The sequence below is a fragment of the Saccopteryx leptura genome, chromosome 3 (genome assembly GCF_036850995.1).
Source record: "Saccopteryx leptura isolate mSacLep1 chromosome 3, mSacLep1_pri_phased_curated, whole genome shotgun sequence".
In the NCBI taxonomy this organism is placed as follows: domain Eukaryota; kingdom Metazoa; phylum Chordata; class Mammalia; order Chiroptera; family Emballonuridae; genus Saccopteryx; species Saccopteryx leptura.
The window spans coordinates 226,788,551-226,807,993 of record NC_089505.1 but is presented as its reverse complement, the minus strand read 5'-3'; the positions used below and the strand labels follow the sequence as shown (position 1 = coordinate 226,807,993).

Here is a 19,443-nt window from a genome sequence, read left to right as displayed (position 1 = left end):
CCATTCAAAGTGTAAGATGGATCAAACTTTATTAATTAGGTTTCAGACTCCACATTACAATTAATCTTGAAATAAAAGAGACTTGCAAAAATGTATGATGCCCTCTTCTTGCTATTTTATTTTGTTCTATAAAATTTTTTTATTTTTAGTAAAATATATGGTATTTATTTCCACATGTAAAGAGTTTTTATTGTTATTTTAAATTAATCAACAGATATATATTTCAAAATGTCCCCATTTTTATTTTTAATAGGGTAAGTGTTGAAAGATATTAAGCCACATAAACAAAAGTTTTTTTGGGATCTTTAATATATTTAGACTATAAAGGGGTCCTGGAACCAACAAGTTTGAAAACCACTGGTATAATCTTGTCCTTGAGTGACATGCTTAAGTATTAGGAGTGAAGTAACAAGATGTCTGCAACCTACTTTCAGATGTTTATACAAGAGGGAAATATGTACATTTATGGTGAAATAGTTGGGGGTGGTATACCAAGGTAAGAATAATATACCGTATTTCCCCATGTATAAGATGCTCCCATATATAAGATGCACCTTAATTTTGGGGCTCAAAATTTGAAAAAAAATTACATAAAGTTATTGAAATCAAGTTTTATTCATTATAAAATTCATACAACTCTTCATCATTGTCAAAAAAGCAGGAAATGCAAGTAAAAAAATCTACAACAGCGTTGATTTGTAACGCTGAGGTTGCCAGTTCAAAACCCTGTACTTGTCTGGTCAAGGCACATATGGGAGTTGATGCTTTCTGCTCCTCCCCCTCTTCTCTCTCTCTCTCTCTCTCTCTCTCTCAGTGTCTCTCTTCTCTAAAATGAATAATTTAAAAAATTTTTTTTAAAATTCTACAACCACTGTATAAGATGGACCCAGTTTTTAGACCCCCAATTTTTCGGGATAGGGCGCGTCTTATACATGAGGAAATATGGTAGCTATTCATTGTTATTTTCCTCTCAACTGTTTCTGTGGGTTTCAAAGTTTCCAAAATAAAAAATGTAATTAATTTAAAGAATTTAAAAAAACATACCGTTATACTATATCAATGTAAAGGTGGCTTATAGGCCAAAAAACCCATTGAAACAGGGTCCTCAGAAAAGTAAATTAAGGGCACTGGGTGAACTGAAGCATTGAGTTCAAGCATTGATGACAAGGTATAATGGGTGTCAACTACAGGAGACAAAGTCTAAGGCAATGCTTCTGAAACTTCTTCAGCTGCACCAGAAAGCCTGGAGAGTTTATTAGTACACAGATCCCTAGGTCCCACCTACAGGTATTTTCATTCAGTAGGTTTGGGGTGAGGGGCCTTGAAAATTTAAATTTCTAATAAATTCCCAGGTGAAGTGATGCTGAGAGTCTGCAGATCACATTGTGAGTAACACCAGCACAGGACATCCCTCTATAAAGCCTGGATCCTGTTATGGATTGAATTGTGTTCCTTAAGAAGATACTACATTGAAGTCCTGACCCCCAATACCTCTGAATGTCATCTTACTTCCTTGGATATAGAGTCTCTGTGATCATAATCAAGTTAAGATGAGGGCATTACAGTGGGCCCTAACCCAATATAACCAGTATCCTCATAAGAAGAGAAAAAGAGACAAAGACACAGGTAGAAAACCATGTGACCACATAAGGAGAAACTGTAAGGATGCATCTACAAGCCAAGAAAGGCCAAGGACTGCCAACGACCACAGAAGCTAAGAGAAAGTCAAGGAATACGTTGTCCTGCAGAACTTCAGAGTAGGCAGAGTTCTGCCAAGGTACTGATTTTGGACTTGAAGCACTCATAACTGTAAGAAATAATTTTCTGTTGTTTTAAGCTACCCAGTTTGTGATACTTTACTACAGAAGCCCTAGAAATCTAATACAGACCCCAAAGATGTAAAAAAGTAACTTTAGAGCTAAGCCTGCTGCCATGCCAAAAGATACAGAAAAGGAAATGCTCCTTTAGCCATGATGGCGGTGGAAAGAAAACAGTGTTTGCCCTGAGTCTGTAACCACTAGTCTGTCCTCACACAAGTGAGCAGTCCAAATTCACATTATCTGAGTACTCAAATAAAAATATCACCAGAATTTACTTTCTAGTAGTCTAATATTGGTAGTGTCCCTAGACATCCTGGAGAAACCAATGTAAATCTCTGGAGGAACCTACTTTGAACCCAGGTCTCAAAGAATAAAGTTTCAGGGAATATAAGCTTACTGTCAAATAAATAATTAAGTAATTAACTTTTAAATTGTAAAACATAAAGTGTACTCTGATTAAAAGCCAAAAGCAGCAAGAGATCATTGATTTAGACCTTCAAAAAGAGTTTAGATACTAGAATTATCAGACTCAGAATATAAAGTAAATGTTTAACATGTTACAAGAATAAGAGTTAATTAAAAATATGTGGAAGGAACAGAGACCATAAAATATGACCAGCTTTAGAACAGAACTAAATAAAATTTATAAAATATAATTGAAATTTTAAAATCAGTGACTATTTTCAGCAGCTGATTAGACATAGCCAATGAGACAGACATGAAAATTATGACTATAATACAGTAGAAACACAAAAAGAAATCAGATATAAAAAATGAAGAGAGATGGAAGACAGAGTAAGAACACACATTTAATAAGAGAGCTAAAATGAGAGCAGAAGAAATGAGGTGCAGAAACAATGTTACAACTATCAACACAATTTTTTAATAATGCAATTTTACACTATTTAAGTACATATAGTTCAAAGCACAAACTTACACATTCTAAATACACTAAACGTATCTAATGAAGTCACACTGGTCTTTCACTGACATTTGATATATCTGAGTGAAAGACATTAACTTTACAAGAGTTTTAAACATGAATCCTTAATATAAAAATTGTGTACTTGGATGTAAATGATTTAATAAGGAACCCAACAAATTTGAAAAATAACTAAGATATTATAAATGAACTCCTAAGCTTATATTGACTTAAGAAAACAGAGAAAATATATAACCATTAAAGAAATAAAATCAGTAGTTTAAAATCTTCCCCCAGAAAAAGTACCTGGCCTTGATGCTTTATTTCCTCGCCAAATTAATCTGGTTTACATGCAAGAAAGAAATCCCATTTTACACAAACTATTCCAGAGTAGTACAGGAAAAAAGGATACACCCCAACTTAGTTTATTAGATGAGCATAATCTTGATACAAAAATAGACAAAGACAATACATTCAATGCTCCTCATAAACACAGCTTTTAAAAATACCTAAATGTTAACAAATTAAATTTAGGATTGTTCCAACAACAACAAAACAAAAACAAATATATGACCAAATTGAGTTTATCTAGGAAGGCAAAGTTGGTTAATGATAAACTAACTAATATAATTTTCCACTTAACAGATTAAAGGCAAAAAAAAACCAAAAAACAAAAAAACCCACAAAAGTTATCATCTCAATGGAGGCATCAGATAAAATACTATATCATTCATTATAGAAACTTAACAAACTAGGAAGAGAAGAAAACAGAGTGATAAACTACATTTCTGAAATTCTACAGTAAGCGTAATGCTTTATTGGAAAATGTTGAAGCATTCTTTCTTAAATCAGGAGTAAGGCAAGAATGTCTACCTTTGCCCTTTTTAGTCACTTTACACTAGAAATCATAACCAGGCAGTAAGCGGAAGGAAGGGGAATAAAGAAATAGTTACTAGAAAGACACAACACTATCCTATTCTCAGATGACATGACTATTTGTTGGAGAAGCCCAAAAGAATCTACAGATTAGCAAGACTGCAGTCTTCTGAAAATTTTAATAAGATACCAAATACATGGCATCAACAAATACCAAATAGCTTGGAATAAGTTGAACATAAGGCACAAGAAATTTACAGAAAAAAATTATAAAATTTTATTAAAAACCATTAAAGAAGGGCTAAATAAATAGAGATAAATAACATGTTTATGGATCAGAACACTCGCTCTCTTAAGAACATCAATTTTCTATTGTCCCATACATTCAATGTTATTTCAGTCAAACTGCCTACAGATTTTTGGGTGAGCGTGTGTCCATGTGTGGTAACACATAATTCTAAGATAACTCTAAACATGTATATGGAAGAGAAAAGCGCTCAGGCACTTTCGAAAGCGGGGGCACTTGACATGCAGACATGAAGAATTTCATAAAGCTATGTAATTAAGACAGTGTACCACTGCAGGGCCAAACTGTTCAACAGAACAAAACCAAGAGCCCAGAAATAGACTCAGGCATCTACAGAAAGAAAATTTATTACAGGACTGAGCAGTGCAGATAGATCTAAAGAGAAAGGATAAATTGTATAAATGGTGCGAGGACAACTCATTTTTCTTATGTAAAAATATTCTGGAATCCTACTTCACAACATACATAGGAAAATCACTTCAAGATGGATTAATAAATTAAATTGAATTGCAAAACTATAAAATTGCTAGGAGCAATACAAGAGAATATATGCAGATTTTCAGGTTGTTAAGGTTTTCCAAAGACACAAAAAGTATAAACTAAAAGTGAAAAGATTAATAAATCCATTGCATTAATATTTAGAACTTCTGTTCCCAAAATATGACATAAAGAGAATGAAAAAATAAACCACAGACTTGAAGACATTTATAACATGTAAGTGTGAGAGGATTAGCACCCAGACTATTTGAAGAACTACAAATCAGTAAGGTAAGGACAAGAGAAAAACTGGCAAGTCATGAACAGGCTCTTCACAGAAGAGAGAACATAAATGAGCAATAAACATATAAATGATGCTCAATCTCATTAGTACTCAGGGAAATGCAAATTAAAACCATAATAGGGTTCCATTTTGTACCCACCAGACTGGCAAAAATTCTAAACTGTGACAATATCAAGTGATGGTAAAGACAGAGTACAACTGAAATTGTATATTTTGCAGAGAAAAATATTTTTTGGAAAACAGTTTACGAAGAACAAAATGTGGAGGGGACTTGCCAGGCCAGATATCAAGAATTTTCAGAGTTATGATAAGTAAGACAGTGTGGTCCTGGTACAGGGTCAAACTGATTAATGGAACAGAATAAAGAGCCCAGAAACAGAGCCACACATCCCTGGAAACTTCATTTATGTTATTTGGTCAAGTGAAAGATACATATACCCTATGCCTCAGCCATTCCATTCCTAGCACCAGGAAACACATGCGTATAAGAATGTTCATTGTAGAACTCTTTTTAAGAGCAAAAGAGAAAAACAAAAATCTAGAAAGAGCCCAAATGCCCTTAAACAGTGGTATGTTGATATAATGAAGGTAATGCGCTATTTCTTAAACTGAGTGGTTAGGCTATTATAGTCCATTATACACTGACCATTTCTTTGTTGTCTTAACTATTGACTTGGACTTGCAGATCCGGAGAAAAAAGATACCTACCAAGAAGGAGCACTGGTGGCTAAGTGGGCTCAAATTTAAAAACAGAGCCTAGTAGCTATTTCTAAACAGGGGACTCTCACAGAAGCCAGGATTTAGGGAGAGTCTTGCACTAAACTGCCTGCCTCCCACATTGAACTGCCTGCCTGCACAGTGTTGCTGTCTTTGGAGCCAACCCTTCTAAAGGAGTTCCTGGAATCATATTTCAACAAACAGGACTGAGACTTTACCTGTCCAATCAGAGCTGAGCAGCTATATCTTCATTAGCATCTTCACCAACCAGTCAGAGCAGCTCCACTCTGACCAATCAGAACAGTGCTTTTGGATCAATCAAGCTGTGAGAATTTGGAGTTCTCATTTACATGAAGACAGACGGACCAGTCAGGGACCAGAGGCGAGACTTCTCTCTATGTAAGTCAGCTCCCCTTTGGCATGAGGAGTGCACTTTACCTTTTCAGTGAAGAAAGAAGACTTTTCTCTTTCTGGAGCTGAACCATCAAAGAAGTCTTGTTAGACCAGAGCAGAATGGAGTGCAGAAGATCAGACCAGGGCAGAGCAGAGTGGAGCAGAGCAGGGGCACCTCACCCCAGGACTGCCCCCCAGGTGTTCTGTTCCACAGCTGTGATGCTTCATAATTGTGCTGTAATACTATTGAGCTGTTCCACAGCCATGCTGAATCACAGCTGAGCTGCCTTCACAAAATAATTTCCTTCTTCACTGTACCTCAACTTGGGGATTCCTGTTAGCACTGAATTGGTGCCAATGATGATCGATTGTCAGACTCAATAATTAATTTTTACAAATCAAGAAGAGTCCAGAAATGGAGATAAAATAAAATAAAATATTAGAACACTGCAGTGTTCTCCTTTCTCTAAGCTGTTCTTAGATGAACTCCCCTCAATGTGTTGGCAGTAAGGCCATCAGCTGTGGGTTTGGTAGGCTGAATGAAGGCCCCCAAAGATATCCAGGAACCCCCAGAAACCCTGGAACCTATAAATGTTATTTTATGTGGCAAAAAAAAAAAAGATATATTATATATAGGACTTTACAGATGTAATTAAATTAAGGATTTTGAGATGGGGATTATTCAGGTGGGTCTTAAATGTAATCACAAGTGTCCTTGTTTAAAAAAAAAGTATAGGAAGCTATGAAGACAGAAGAGAAGAAAGACAAAATGACTATAGAAGCAGAGACTACAGTGATGCAGCCACAAGCCAAGGAATGTTGATAGGTACCAGAAGCTGGAAGAGGCAAGGAATGGATTCTCCTTCTGGAGCTTCCAGAAGGCAACAGTCCTGCAAACACCTTGATTTTAGTCCCCCCAAAACTCATTTCAGACTTAAGGCCCCCAGAACTGTAAGAGACTAAATATGTGTTGTTTTAAGCCACTAAGTTTGTGGTTATCTCTTATAGCAGCAATAGTCAACTAATACAATAGGTAAGGGTGCTCAAACTCACATATCTCTTTGTCCCACATTGTTTTCACTCAGGATATCTGCTTTACTTTCTCCTTTCTTCCAGCACTGGATGCCACAGTGTCCCCCAGGCAGAGAGATGCAGCAGTTTAATCTTTTCATGTCAGTGTACCACTTCCCTTGCTGAAAGGGTTCCTCTGAGCAATTTCCAACCAAAGCCAGAAAAGTCATTCACACATACCCACAAAATACCCACCCAATGGAAAGAGCACTAGCCAGGCAGGAAGAACCCTGACTTCAAGTCTAAGCTTTCCACTGACTAGCTATGTAACCTCATAACTTCTCAAAGATGGAACTGAAACTCATTCATCTTTATTTCCCTGGTGCCGCTGTAGTGCCTGGCAGTAAGTAAATTGTCAATAAGTAAGCAGTGAATCAATAAATGAACCACTGAAAAAGAGAATCGTTCCAATAACTCTCACCTCTCTTACTCAACCATTATGAGAGAAAAGATTAAAATAATGAGTTTAGAGTTGGAAGTTCTTACGGTTCAAAGCCAGGAGCTCATTACTCACATTAGCACCAATTACTGGAAACCTTTTCCTTCAATCAAGCAAAATATGTGTTTTCTAGTTACCTAGTCCAACCCACATCCAAACACTTTAGAAACTAGAGACTTGGCCTCAAGTCTTGGCCTAGCCTAGACAGGATAGACTGGTCCCGTCTTCCTGGTCTAACAACAGCCTGAAATCACTAAGATCCCTTCTAGCTAAAAGAAGCTGCATGGAAAACATCACCCCCTCAGGGTTCTACCCCTCCTCATTTTAAACTATCCATTGGGGTTTTAATTTCAACAGTTCATTTTTTACTCTTAGAATTGCTTCTTTTCTAATGGGTCAATTCCTCTGCCCATTTTACCCCAGGATTTGCTGTCTTCTTATATTTTCAATTCTTTCCTTTATTTTTTTCATTTTAAAAAGACTTATTCTATGATCTCTAAGTAATAGTTATTTTATATATTATATATAAAATAATATATGTATGTTATTTAGTTTGGGTGTGGGGCTAATCCTGCTGCCTACAGTGTTTGTTATCTTATGATTATGGAGGTTATTTCATGTGTTTTGGAATGTGAATTCATGTTCTTTGGGACTAATTTCATATATGCATTGAAACCTTTTAGAGAGACTAGAATAGTTTCTGCCAGATGCTCCAGGAATTAACAATGGCCCAGGACAAATTTTTATGTGAATCTCTCAGCTGTGAGGGTACTCAGACCATGCAAGATGTATTAATTTAAACGCTAAACCAGAGGTCCCCAAACTTTTTACACAGGGGGCCAGTTCACTGTCCCTCAGACCGTTGGAGGGCCGGACTATAAAAAAAAAAAACTATGAACAAATCCCTATGCACACTGCACATATCTTATTTTAAAGTAAAAAAACAAAACGGGAACAAATACAATATTTAAAATAAAGAACAAGTAAATTTAAATCAACAAACCAACCAGTATTTCAATGGGAACTATGCTCCTCTCATTGACCACCAATGAAAGAGGTGCCCCTTCTGGAAGTGCGGTGGGGGCCGGATAAATGGCCTCAGGGGGCCACATGCGGCCCGCGGGCCGTAGTTTGGGGACCCCTGCGCTAAACCCATATAAGGGCAGGTCGATGGATTAGTTTTAAATTCCCAAGAAAGATTTCCCCCCATCAGTAATCCAGGGCGAGACAGACAAGCTTTTCTGTCATATCTCCGTGCTTGTGAGTCTATCCTTCTACTCAGGACTATAGTGAGGAATAGTGCTTCAATTCTCAGCTTTATGCAAACTTTCAGCTCTGACTTATTACTTCCATAGGCCCAAGGCCCCTCTTTGCTCTCTGTAGCTATTAAAACCAAGTTGGGCCAATCCTCCAGAGTTTGATATTATAAAGATGCCTGTATATTATATGTTCACCCTTGTATTGAAAGAAGAGGTCTAACGCCCTCCTCTCCAATCTAAGATGGCCTTAATGGCTTGCTTGGTCAACAGAATGCAGCATAAGTATCACCCTGGGGTACCCGAGACCAGGTCATAAAAAGTCTTGCAGTTTCTACTGATGCTTCTTGGACACTCACTCTTGGAGTCCTAAGCCACCACATAAGACATTCGACTACCCTGAGGCTTCCATGCTGGAGAAATCACATGGAAAGTCCATATGGAGAGGCCTTGGAACACATGAAAGGGATGCCCAGCCTGCCACTGATATCTGCCTCATCTTGGTTGAGACCCAGATATCATGGAGCAGAGGTGAGCTTTGTGTGCCATGTCCTGTCCAAATTCCTCACCCACAGAGCCAGGGGAGATGATAAAAAAAATGGCTGTTGTTTTAGCTAAAATTCAGGGTGTTCGGTTAGGCAGCTGCTACAGTACCAGTTTACAGCCTTGCAAAATGATTCCATCTCTGTTTTGTCTCCTGGAAAATTCTTTTATTTAACTCAACTATACACTTTAAGGGGATCATTGTTACATTTCTCCCCAACATTTGAGAAGTTTTAAAATGCAGTTTTATTATGGGAGGGCTTACAGACTATATTGTTCGAAACAGAAATCAAATCTTTCATTTCACAGATGAGAAAATTGAGGCTAAGAGAGGTTATTTGCCATGGTCACAAACCAAGTTTCTATAAATTAAAAATAATCTTCTAACCCTAAGGGGAATACTAAGTCATCAAATTTCACAAAAATTTTTAAACACCTACTATGAACTTAGACCTGCTCTAGGCATTGAGAAAACAGCTGTGAACAGGGTAAAATCTTAAAAGTCATGGAGATCAAACCCTAGTATAGAGACATCATAAACAAGTAAGCAAATGAATTAAAAGCACAGTTTCAGGGAGTGATGAGAGAACAGGGCAGGGGGATGTATTTTGGAGAGGGTGGTCAGAGAAGGCCCCTCCTGAAACAATGACCCGTGAGCAGAGACCTACAGGGAAAGAGGAAGACGGCCATAAGCTACCAGGAGAATGCATTCCAGCAGAGAAAACTGCAAGTTTGCCATTCAGGAACAGTGAGGATAATGGCACTGCTGGAGGGTGGAAAGAGCAATGCAAAGTGAGGTCAGGTCAGGGAGCCGGGGCCATGCTTTGTTCACTCTTCTTGAGAATGAGAATGAGTCTGAATTTTATTCTTAGCGTGATGTGAGGTCTTTGGACAGTTTTTGAATAGCAGGTGAAAGATATGATGTAGCTTATGTTCTAAACAAATCACTGCAGGAACAGGAGTGGAAGCAGGGAGAAGAATTAGGAAGGTTCTGAAATGGCCCAGGAAAGCAATAATTTGAGGATGGACAGGGCAGTGGCAGTGGGGGTGGGAGTCAGCTAGATGGGGAGGATTTTGAAGGTAGAGCTGAGAGGATTCATTGGTAAGACTATAAATTCCACAGCTTACAGGGCCTGGCCTGAAGATCTAGATGCTGCTGAAGACGGAGACCTCTAAGGATGGACACATGGGGAGCAGGGGTTCTCAGCCTCATGTTCCCATGAGTAAAAGTCCTTCCATGTTCCTGCACACCCACTGTGAGTCCCTGGCATGGGCTGACCGTTTCACAGTGCCTCTTTCTCAAGGTGGGTTGTGCCCCACTGCCCTCTGAGTAGCATGGACCTCTCGCTCAATATTCTGTCTGACAGATTTTACCACAGGTCTAAATCCCAACTGAGGCAAAACTTAAATTTTACACAGATCACAATTAGGTAGCCCATCTGTGAGAGGCTCTTGGTTGGACAGTGAGTTGGTGGAGTCTGATTATGCCATTCAGAACTCACAAAAAGTCAGGGTTGGAACCTCTCAGAATCAGAGAGATTCTACAGCCAATAATGGGGACCTTAGGCAAGTCCCTGTCTTTTCATTTCACTGAGGCTATGATGGCACCTGACTCATGGCACCTGACTCAGCGCTTCTCAAGCTTCACAGGATGTTGTTAAAATGCAGATAGATTCATTAGGTCTTGGGTGGGGCCCAGGAATCTGCATTCCTGACTAGCTCCTAGTGATGCCACTGTTGCTGGTACACAGAATACAAGCTGAGTAGGGTGACACAACATGTACTCACTGGGCATCTACTACACCTAAAGAACTGTGAGAGAGACAAAGAAACAGTACCAATTTACACCCTTGCAAAATGGGTCCTTAACGGGAGATCCTTAACAGGAGGTCCTTAACGGGAGGTCCTTAACGGGAGGTCCTTAACGGGAGGTAAAATGCACAAACCACCACATCACAAGGTACAAAGTGACTATGACACTCTGGAGACCCAGAGGACAGAGTCATTCTTCAGTTGGGGGCCCAAGGGAGGTTTCATGGAGAAAGACAGATGGAGACAAACATAGAGAAAATAATAAAAATCACAGGGCACCTTCAAGGGCTTAGCCACGGAACAGCATCAGCTTTTTACAACTGCTCATTTCTTTCCAAAATTAAGACCTCCTTTTAATATGCACAAACAGAATAAAGAAAAGAAGTTAAAGGGGAGTAAGAGATTTTTCTAATGTAAAAAGGTTGAGTGTGTTAGGACTCTCCCAGTTGCAAGAGTGGAAATATTTCATTTTACACCTTTAGCGAAAGAAATGAAATTTAGAGGTTTGCAAAGATGGTTAGGATTCATCCATACAATGTATACTGCTCACAAAAACGAGGGGCTATTTTATAGCTTCATACTCATTTTGAAATATCCCCTACTTTTTGAGAGCAGTATATATGGTGGTCACTGGGGCTATTCACAGATGTTTAGTAAAACTTTAATTATCCATCCACTTTAATTCAGGCTTGGCCATATTATTTTCTTTGGCCAGTGAAATGTGAGCAGAAGTGACATGTGTCACTTCTAGTTAGAGTACTCAAGAGAGTGAATGATTCCCATTTTGTTTCCCTACCACAGTGAATCCTGGTGGCTTCTGTGGTAATGACAGCACCCCGAGACAAAGGAGACTCAGTCGGCCTGGGACTCTAATGATCATAACGAACAGAGTATCTCTGCCAACTCACAGAGAACAGGCAGAATAAAGCAAGAACAAACCTTTGCTGTCTTCAGCCACTGGGATTTGGGAGTTGTTACTGCAGCATAACCCAGTCCATCCTTACCACTATAATACATATTTAATATAAACTAGTCAAGGCTTTCCTTCGAGAACACAGAACAGCCCAAGGCATCAAAGGAGAAGTGGCAGGAACTGGAGACTGACTAACTAGAATCAAGGCTCTGCCAGCTTCCTTCTCTCTCTGCCCATGTCTCATCTCTACTTGTCTCTGCTTTGTCATATTCATCCCTCTTGTCTACAGGCTCTCTTCATATGCCAGGAGGTTTGGCCACTGGCAGCCCCACCTTCACACCTTTCCGGCTCTGGGCTCTGTAGGCAAAGCTATTCTCTTCCAGCTTCAAATCAAGAAACTCTAGGGAAAGATCTAGTGACTCAGTCTGGGCCACATATCCACTTCTGGCCCAATACTCTCTGTGGCCAGAAAAATGTGTAGGGTCGCATGTCCACTCCTTTGCATGAGTGACAGAAAGTAGGATGGGGAAGGAGCTGGCAAACTCGTTTTGAAGCCCAGAGTACCATCTGCAGACCCATACAAGGAGAGAAAAGGGATGTGAATGCATTACTATACAAGAGAAAGCCAAGGAATAACTGAACTGAGCTGTGACTAATGAAAGGCAAAGGAGAAAGGGAAAATGTGGTATATGCATGATTGTCCTCAGAGAAAAGAGTCAGACTAGAGAGCCACTAGGCTGGACAGCTCCCTATGCTGGCATCAAGGAGGCACATTTGGCCTAGAACTGCCAGGTGACTAACAAGGCCTGGTAGGGGCAAATGTCAGGAGGAGATGTTAACTCAGATCAAGGAAGCTGCTCTCTGTTTATCAATTAGGGAAATGTATAAAACTCCCACAGTGGTGCAGACCTTCTCTGACTGGGAGTAGGCTAAGTCTGCAGGAGCAAATACTGAACCAACATGTGTGCCCCCATTACCATCTTCCCTATATGATCACTCGTGGGACTCCTCTACTGAGCCCAACCCAGCGTCCTGCTCCTCAAGACAGTATCCCAGGCAGCCTCCTCTCAAACAGGAGATGAAACTCACTTGCCATCCCTGGTCTAGGCATGCACATCAAGCTTGAAGGCCTATACCAGATTACCTACCAATGTTCCTTCAGACACTCTTACTGTGTGCCAAAAAATTGGTTCTTTATGTATATTTCCTTTCTCTCTATAATCCCAGGAAAGCCCCTGGGTGAGACTAAAATAACCCACAGGGAAAACAATGTGCTTCTGTGTGAGGGCTGATGAGATGGGAAAGTTCAGAACAAACTATATGTATATAACCATCCGTCTTCCATTCCATCAGGGCCATCCAAAGCCCAGAATTGAAAAGAAAACATCCTCATAGACCAAACGCAAACCCCTTTGAGCTCTTGTTGGTTCTCAGAAAAATTCCCACAGACACGAAGAATCCTGGTAGCTGGATGAGCATGTGCATGGCTCACCCTTGCAGTAAAATTCCAAAGGTACAATGACTGCTGTGTGGCGAAGTCTCCCCTTGCTCCAGCCTCTGGAACCCCCTTGGAAAACATATAAACACAAACCACATACACAATACAAAATGACAGCCTCACTAGGTGGCTACAGAGGACCAATGAACCCTCAGTGCTCTTCCTCCCACCAAATAATACACTTTCCAAAGGAGATAGTTCTCGCTTCAGCAGGAAGGGGAGGGCTGAGCCAATAACAATCAGGTGAGACCCTCACTTGTCAGCTAACCTTCCAATAAGACACGGCAGGAAGAAGTGCTTAAAAGCTACTTCCCAGCAGGCAAGCAGGATTACTAAATAAAGAACAGGAAAGCATAACAGGAAAAATCTAAGTTGGCATTTTCTTCTTTTTTTTTTTTTTTTTTTTGCGACAGAGAGAGACAAAGAGAGGGACAGATAGGAACAGACAGGAAGGGAGAGAGATGAGAAGCATCAACTCTTCGTTGTGGCACCTTAGTTGTTCATTGATTGCTTTCTCATGTGCCTTGATCAGGGGGCTACAGCAGACCGAGTGACCCCTTGCTCAAGCCAGCGACCTTAGGCTCAACCTGGTGAGCCTTGCTCAAACCAGAGCCTGTGCTCAAGCCAGTGACCTCGGGGTTTTGAACCTGGGTCCTCCGCTTCCCAGTCTAACACTCTATCCACTGTGCCACTGCCTGTCAGACTAAGCTGGCATTTTTCACTTCCTTGAGGAAACTACTCCTGTTTATAAATAAACACGGTGCACTGGAGCCAGCTGAGGAGGAGGGGGAAAGGATGGGCCCACAGGAGCAACGGCTCTTAAAACTAACAGTCTTAAGATTTCCAAAGTAATGCCAGCTAACACTCATGTCTTATAGACAGGGAGGTAGGCCCCAGGACACGGTGGCCTGAGGACTCTGATGTTGGGTCAGACCAGCACAGGGCTAGAACCCAATGATGCTTCAAGCCCAACATCTTTCCACTCACAATTCAACTTAAACATTTACCCAGCTCCTACTCTATACCACATCACAGGGTCAGGAAATAACTCCCCAACCAACCTGAACCCTCCAATAACAGGATCATTTTTCTGCATTCTACTTTTTAAAAGCAGGCCCCAAGACAAGGCAAGCTTATGTTTGAGAATTTATGGTCTTTTCTTTTTTTCCCATTTGTTTTGCAACAATTGGGGAACATCTTGAGGACAACCCACATTCCTTCCAATGTGCTCTACTTGTACATCACTGACCCAGGGAACACAGACTTTATGCTCCAATCACAGCCCTATCACTTAGCCAGATCTTCAGCACCAAACTAAGTTTCTGTTTTAAATATCACACTGTACTTTCTAAAAACTAACATTTTTAAAAGATGCACAATGTGGAAATACGTTGTTGTTTTTTTTCTGCATAGCTAAGTTATTTAGAAAATTTGTTAAAGTGGGACTCTCTTTTTCCCCATGCAGTGAATTGGAGTTTTTGTCTACTAATCCCAGCAGCGGGGGGCTGCTCTGGATTAAACACTCTGGGCCTTGGCCAAAATTCTGCCCAAAGACAGTGAGGCATCACCTAGGCTCCTTGGAATAAATGCTTTAAAATAGAGCATTCTCCAAAGAAGGCATAGGGCAACCTCTGTATCCCCCTGCAGTGCACATGAACATACTCTCCCCAGTTGAAATTCATTCCTGCCTAGGTCTTGAGTTGTCTGTGAAGAAAACAAAGTCTTTTAAAGAAGGCAAGTAGCCCAGTCCTAAATGAGCTCCCATGTTCCATGCAGATATCAACCAAGTTCTAACAAAGCCCACCTTGCTACTGCATTTAGTATCACTTCATTAATTCTTCTTAGGCTAAGCCAAGGAAGTTAGGAGGAAGACAGCTTGCTAGAAAGCATCTTAAATTGGTTTTCACTCCAAGACCTCTGCCCAGTAGGCACAAGCCTGTCCTGATGCCCACTGACTTATAATTCCTAGGGATAACACTAGCCAACTCCCCTGCTTATCCCAGGACCTCGATTTCCTTCAACACATCCAACCTTTACTAAGTGCACTCAGGGGTTAAGTACTTCAAAAAAGAGCTCTGTAAGGGAGCAAGGGGTTGGAGAAGGAAATAAGCTGCAATTATTGACCTAAAAATGCTCACAGCAATGGCAACACAAACATCCACAAGCACCAGTTGGCTGTCCCTAGATGCCATCAGCTTGTCTTATGGCCTCTGATTAGAAGGAAGACATACCTCTCCATCCTTAGAACATAGTGAAAGGTCTTCCTTATATATTATTTGATGTGATAGAGGCTTATAAAACCATGAAAGATTGCTTACTAGAAATGGGACTTGTGAACCAAAATCATAGTACTCCATATCAGAGGTCTTGGAAGCTTGAAAGAGATCAATTTAGGATGAATGTCAAGGCCAGGCAGTGAAGGGGGTATTGGACCAAAATCCAGAGCCTGTTTCTTTACCAGCTCACCTAGTGTTCTCAGGCAAGGCACATTCCCTCTGCAGTTTTACAAATGAAAGGGAAGAGCAAAAGCAGTGGTTTTTATTAGTGGTAAAACCTATATATTTTGTAAATTCTATTTTATCTAGAACCACAGTATATAAAACAAAAGGGGAGTTGTTTGTGCTGAATCAGGGCTGGGGAGCCCAGAGCTGAGTGGCCCTCAGGGAAGCCAGTTTGAAAACCACAGAAATAAATTAACCCTGAGAACCCCATTCCAGAACTCTTATACACTCTTAGGTACCTGGTAGGACAGAAGAAGAAATAATCAATGGTTTATTGCTCTTCATGGTGCTTAGAAATTTATATATTGTATATCATCGAAATCTTTGCAATAGCAACATGAGATGAACTAGCCTGAAAACTAGCATCTCCTGTAAACTGCAATTTGTTGTCAAGAAGCAGAACTGGGATATGAACCAAGGGTTTTGGGACTCCTAATGTGGTATTCCTACTCCTTGCTAGAGGTAAATGGAAATTTCAGGTTAGTCAATAATTTCCTTCAATTACAAATATAAATGTGTATATATGCATAGGAAAAACCATCTTGAAGAATATATCTCTCAAAATCCTCATTAGCTATGTCTGTGTGGTAAAAATTTGGATGATTTTCAGTTTATTTACCTATATTTTATAATTTCCCTATAATGAACAGGTATTATTTACATGAAACAGCTACTGCTTATAGTGGTTTTAATAATTCCAAACCGACACTTCCATGTTGAATTTCTATGGAGAACTAGGAATTGGAGGGATAGGTAGTATCTCTGAACTTTTGGAGTTGACAGTGGGAATAACAATCCTGAATCCCATAAACTTTCACTTGAGAGGGTCTTAGGCTGACTTGAAAGGCAGTTCTCATGATTATTTAAGTTCTTTGAAGTGTGGTTGTTTTAGAAAGTAAAAACAAGTCCCTGAGACGTCTCCTAAATATATACCTTTAACTCCACCCCTCAACTGTCTTGTATAGTTGGGGGTAAGTGAATAAAATTAAAAGTGGTCACATGGACCCCAGACCACAAGCCCACACTCCCCAGCCCAACAGGATCTCCAGAGAGTGAGCCCTCTAGCCAGGCTGACTTAAATTCTCCGGCCCCACCAGAAGCCCTCCCAGGAGCCATTGGCAAATATGAAGATCACAGCATTACTTTAGGAGAGAAAATACCACCCTGAAAGGCAAGATAGGCTTTGGACAGGCATGAAGGTGGGGCAAGGCGTGCCAGATTTTCCCCTGTATTATTCATGCCAGTTCTGACCGCAGAGATCTCTTAAATATTTAACATGCCACCTTGAGGTACAGCACAAGCCCCCAGCAGTCAGCAACAGCTGTGCAGGCCTGCATGGAATGAAAGACCTGGGGGCTGAGAGGCACACACACTCTGGCTTTGGTAGGAAAGCCCAGAATGGTGGCCACGGAGACAATGCTGAGAAAGACTTCAGAAGCCTTCCCCTGACTACTTCTTTGAAAATCAGTAAAGAACTGTAGGAAACGGAAAATGTTGAAAAACGTAGGGAGTAATGGTGGCTGATCAAGGGGAGTACAGATCCCCTCTTTCTCAGACAAAGAGAAAGCCTGAGGCACACCTTCGCCTCCGCTCCCCAGACCAATTTCAGCCCTGGTTCTCCTGAGCAGGTGTCAAAATCTGTCCCAACTCAGATGAAAATGATTAGGGAAAGAGAACTGGAACAGCCATGTCTATCTGCAAAGAGGAATAAACCCACGGGGGACGGAGCTCTTCAGCTCTGGGGCTTGACAGAAAAGAAAGACCGCTAGGCCCACACCCAATGACTTCACACAGGCCTCACCCAAGATGACTCTGTGCTCTCCTGCAAGGCCTGGGAGGTGTCACCGCCACCACCCAGGTGGCTGTCACTTGGAAATTCCCCTTGAATTTCCTTGAGATGCCTGCTCGCCCCCCAAACCCTCTGCCAAAGGAATCAGACATGGGCGACTTGCGTTTGCCGCTGTCAATTTGAGAAACCTAAAAAGGAGTGTTTTCAATCCCACTGGGAGCCCCGCCTCCATCTCGCCACCCTTCTCTGCGCTGACCCCTCCAGGCAGCGCCCCAAGCTCGTCTGGGCTCTGTCATTTTCGCTTGACAAAAGCGTGGCGGCCGGCGGGGCGCGGCGACAGCCGACCCTAGCCAGAATTTCTGCCGAAGGACAGAGACGCGTGTCCCCGCGGCGCACCCATACGGGGCCTCTGCAAATCCTACCAACTCGGGAACAAAGCGGCAGGGGTGCGGAGAGACGAGCCCCCAGCGGAGGCCCGGTGCACCTCAGCCCCGCGGCCCCGCCCGCCAGTCCCCGCGCCCGGGCCGGGCACCGCACGGCAGCAGCCGCGTCCCGCGCCGCCCGCTCGCCGGCGACCTCAGCAGCTACTGTACCTACTAAAATTAGCGGCGCCGGGTATTAATAGCCGCAGCGCCGGGGGCGAATGCACCCGGGGCCGGGGCGGAGAAGAGGGGAAGGAAGGGACACGGGGAAGAAGGCCACTTACACCACCAGCCTGGAGATGATCCATGACACCATGGCGGGCGGGCGAGCGGGCGGGCGGCGCGGCCCGGGCGGCGGGGCGGCTGCGGGCGGCGGGGCGGCTGCGGCGCTCCGGGCACGTCCGTTCGCGCACGGCCGCCGCCGCCAGACTGAGCGAGCCCGCCGCGCTCCCCGGTGATCGCGCGTCGGCGCAGCCGCGGCACGCTGCGGCGGCGGCGGCCCCAGCCCCTGGGGCTCGGGGGGCCCGCGGCGATTGGGCGGCGAGCGGTTCGGGCACTAGCCTGACCCGCCCCGCCCCCTTGCCCTGGCCCGCCGCTGATCTCCGGCGGTTCCTCCGCGCGTCCTGGGGCACCAGCCACTCAAGTGGAACCCTGAGGTGGCTCAATTGGCAAGGCAGAGACGCGGTGTCGCCCCACCCTCAGTGTTATGGTGGGAAGACTGAGGCGTGGACCTGGACCTTGGGAGCCTGTCTACCTGTTCTGATTGGGACTGAGTTACTCAGATACAGCGCACTAGCCTCATAAGAGACTTACCAGTCTTGACTCCTCCAATATGTCCCCCCCCACTCGTTTGTTTCTTATGCGTAAGAAACAAATATGGGCATGTGTCTCCCCTAATGAAAATTCTAGAGTCCGTACTTGATCCGGTCTCCACCTCCAAACTCACTGCTACCATCATTCCCCAAGCATCTTTGTAGCTCTTTTTACTTAAGGCACTTTGGACTTACATATGTGCTGTTCCCTCTTCCCTGTGCATACTATACTCCATGCCTCACCTTTCTCCAGGTTCAGACCTTTCATAGGGGGCTGCTCTAGCATTTTGGTGTGAAATTGCCTGAGGTACAATCTGGCCAGGTGGAAGCTAGAAGTTGCTATGCACAGTACCAGTGTCCTGAGTCCTGAGCCATCTTGGAGCCCTACGCAAATGAGAAAATGTGCATCCTATACACACTTTTTGTTTTATATATATAATTTATTTATCTTGATTACTGACACTCCCTTAAATTATATATATATATATAATTTATTTATCTTGATTACTGACACTCCCTTAAATTTTATATATATATATATATATATATATATATATATATATATATATAT

General features: G+C 42.1%; 1 protein-coding gene across 12 annotated transcripts in view; it reads right to left on the bottom strand.

Annotated features, from left to right (window-relative positions):
* The window catches only part of REEP1 (receptor accessory protein 1), a 125,397-nt gene extending 106,772 nt beyond the window's left edge, over nucleotides 1–18,625 (bottom strand). For 4 of the 12 annotated variants that reach the window (XM_066377766.1, XM_066377771.1, XM_066377765.1 and 1 more), the window contains exon 1: nucleotides 18,345–18,625. In XM_066377766.1, the coding sequence (XP_066233863.1) occupies nucleotides 18,345–18,376 (32 nt within the window). In that variant the 5' untranslated portion in view covers nucleotides 18,377–18,625. The remainder of the gene's footprint in view (nucleotides 1–18,344) is intronic. The other 8 variants (XR_010750355.1, XR_010750354.1, XM_066377763.1 and 5 more) reach the window with 4 other exon arrangements.
* Nucleotides 18,626–19,443: the final 818 nt, after the last annotated feature.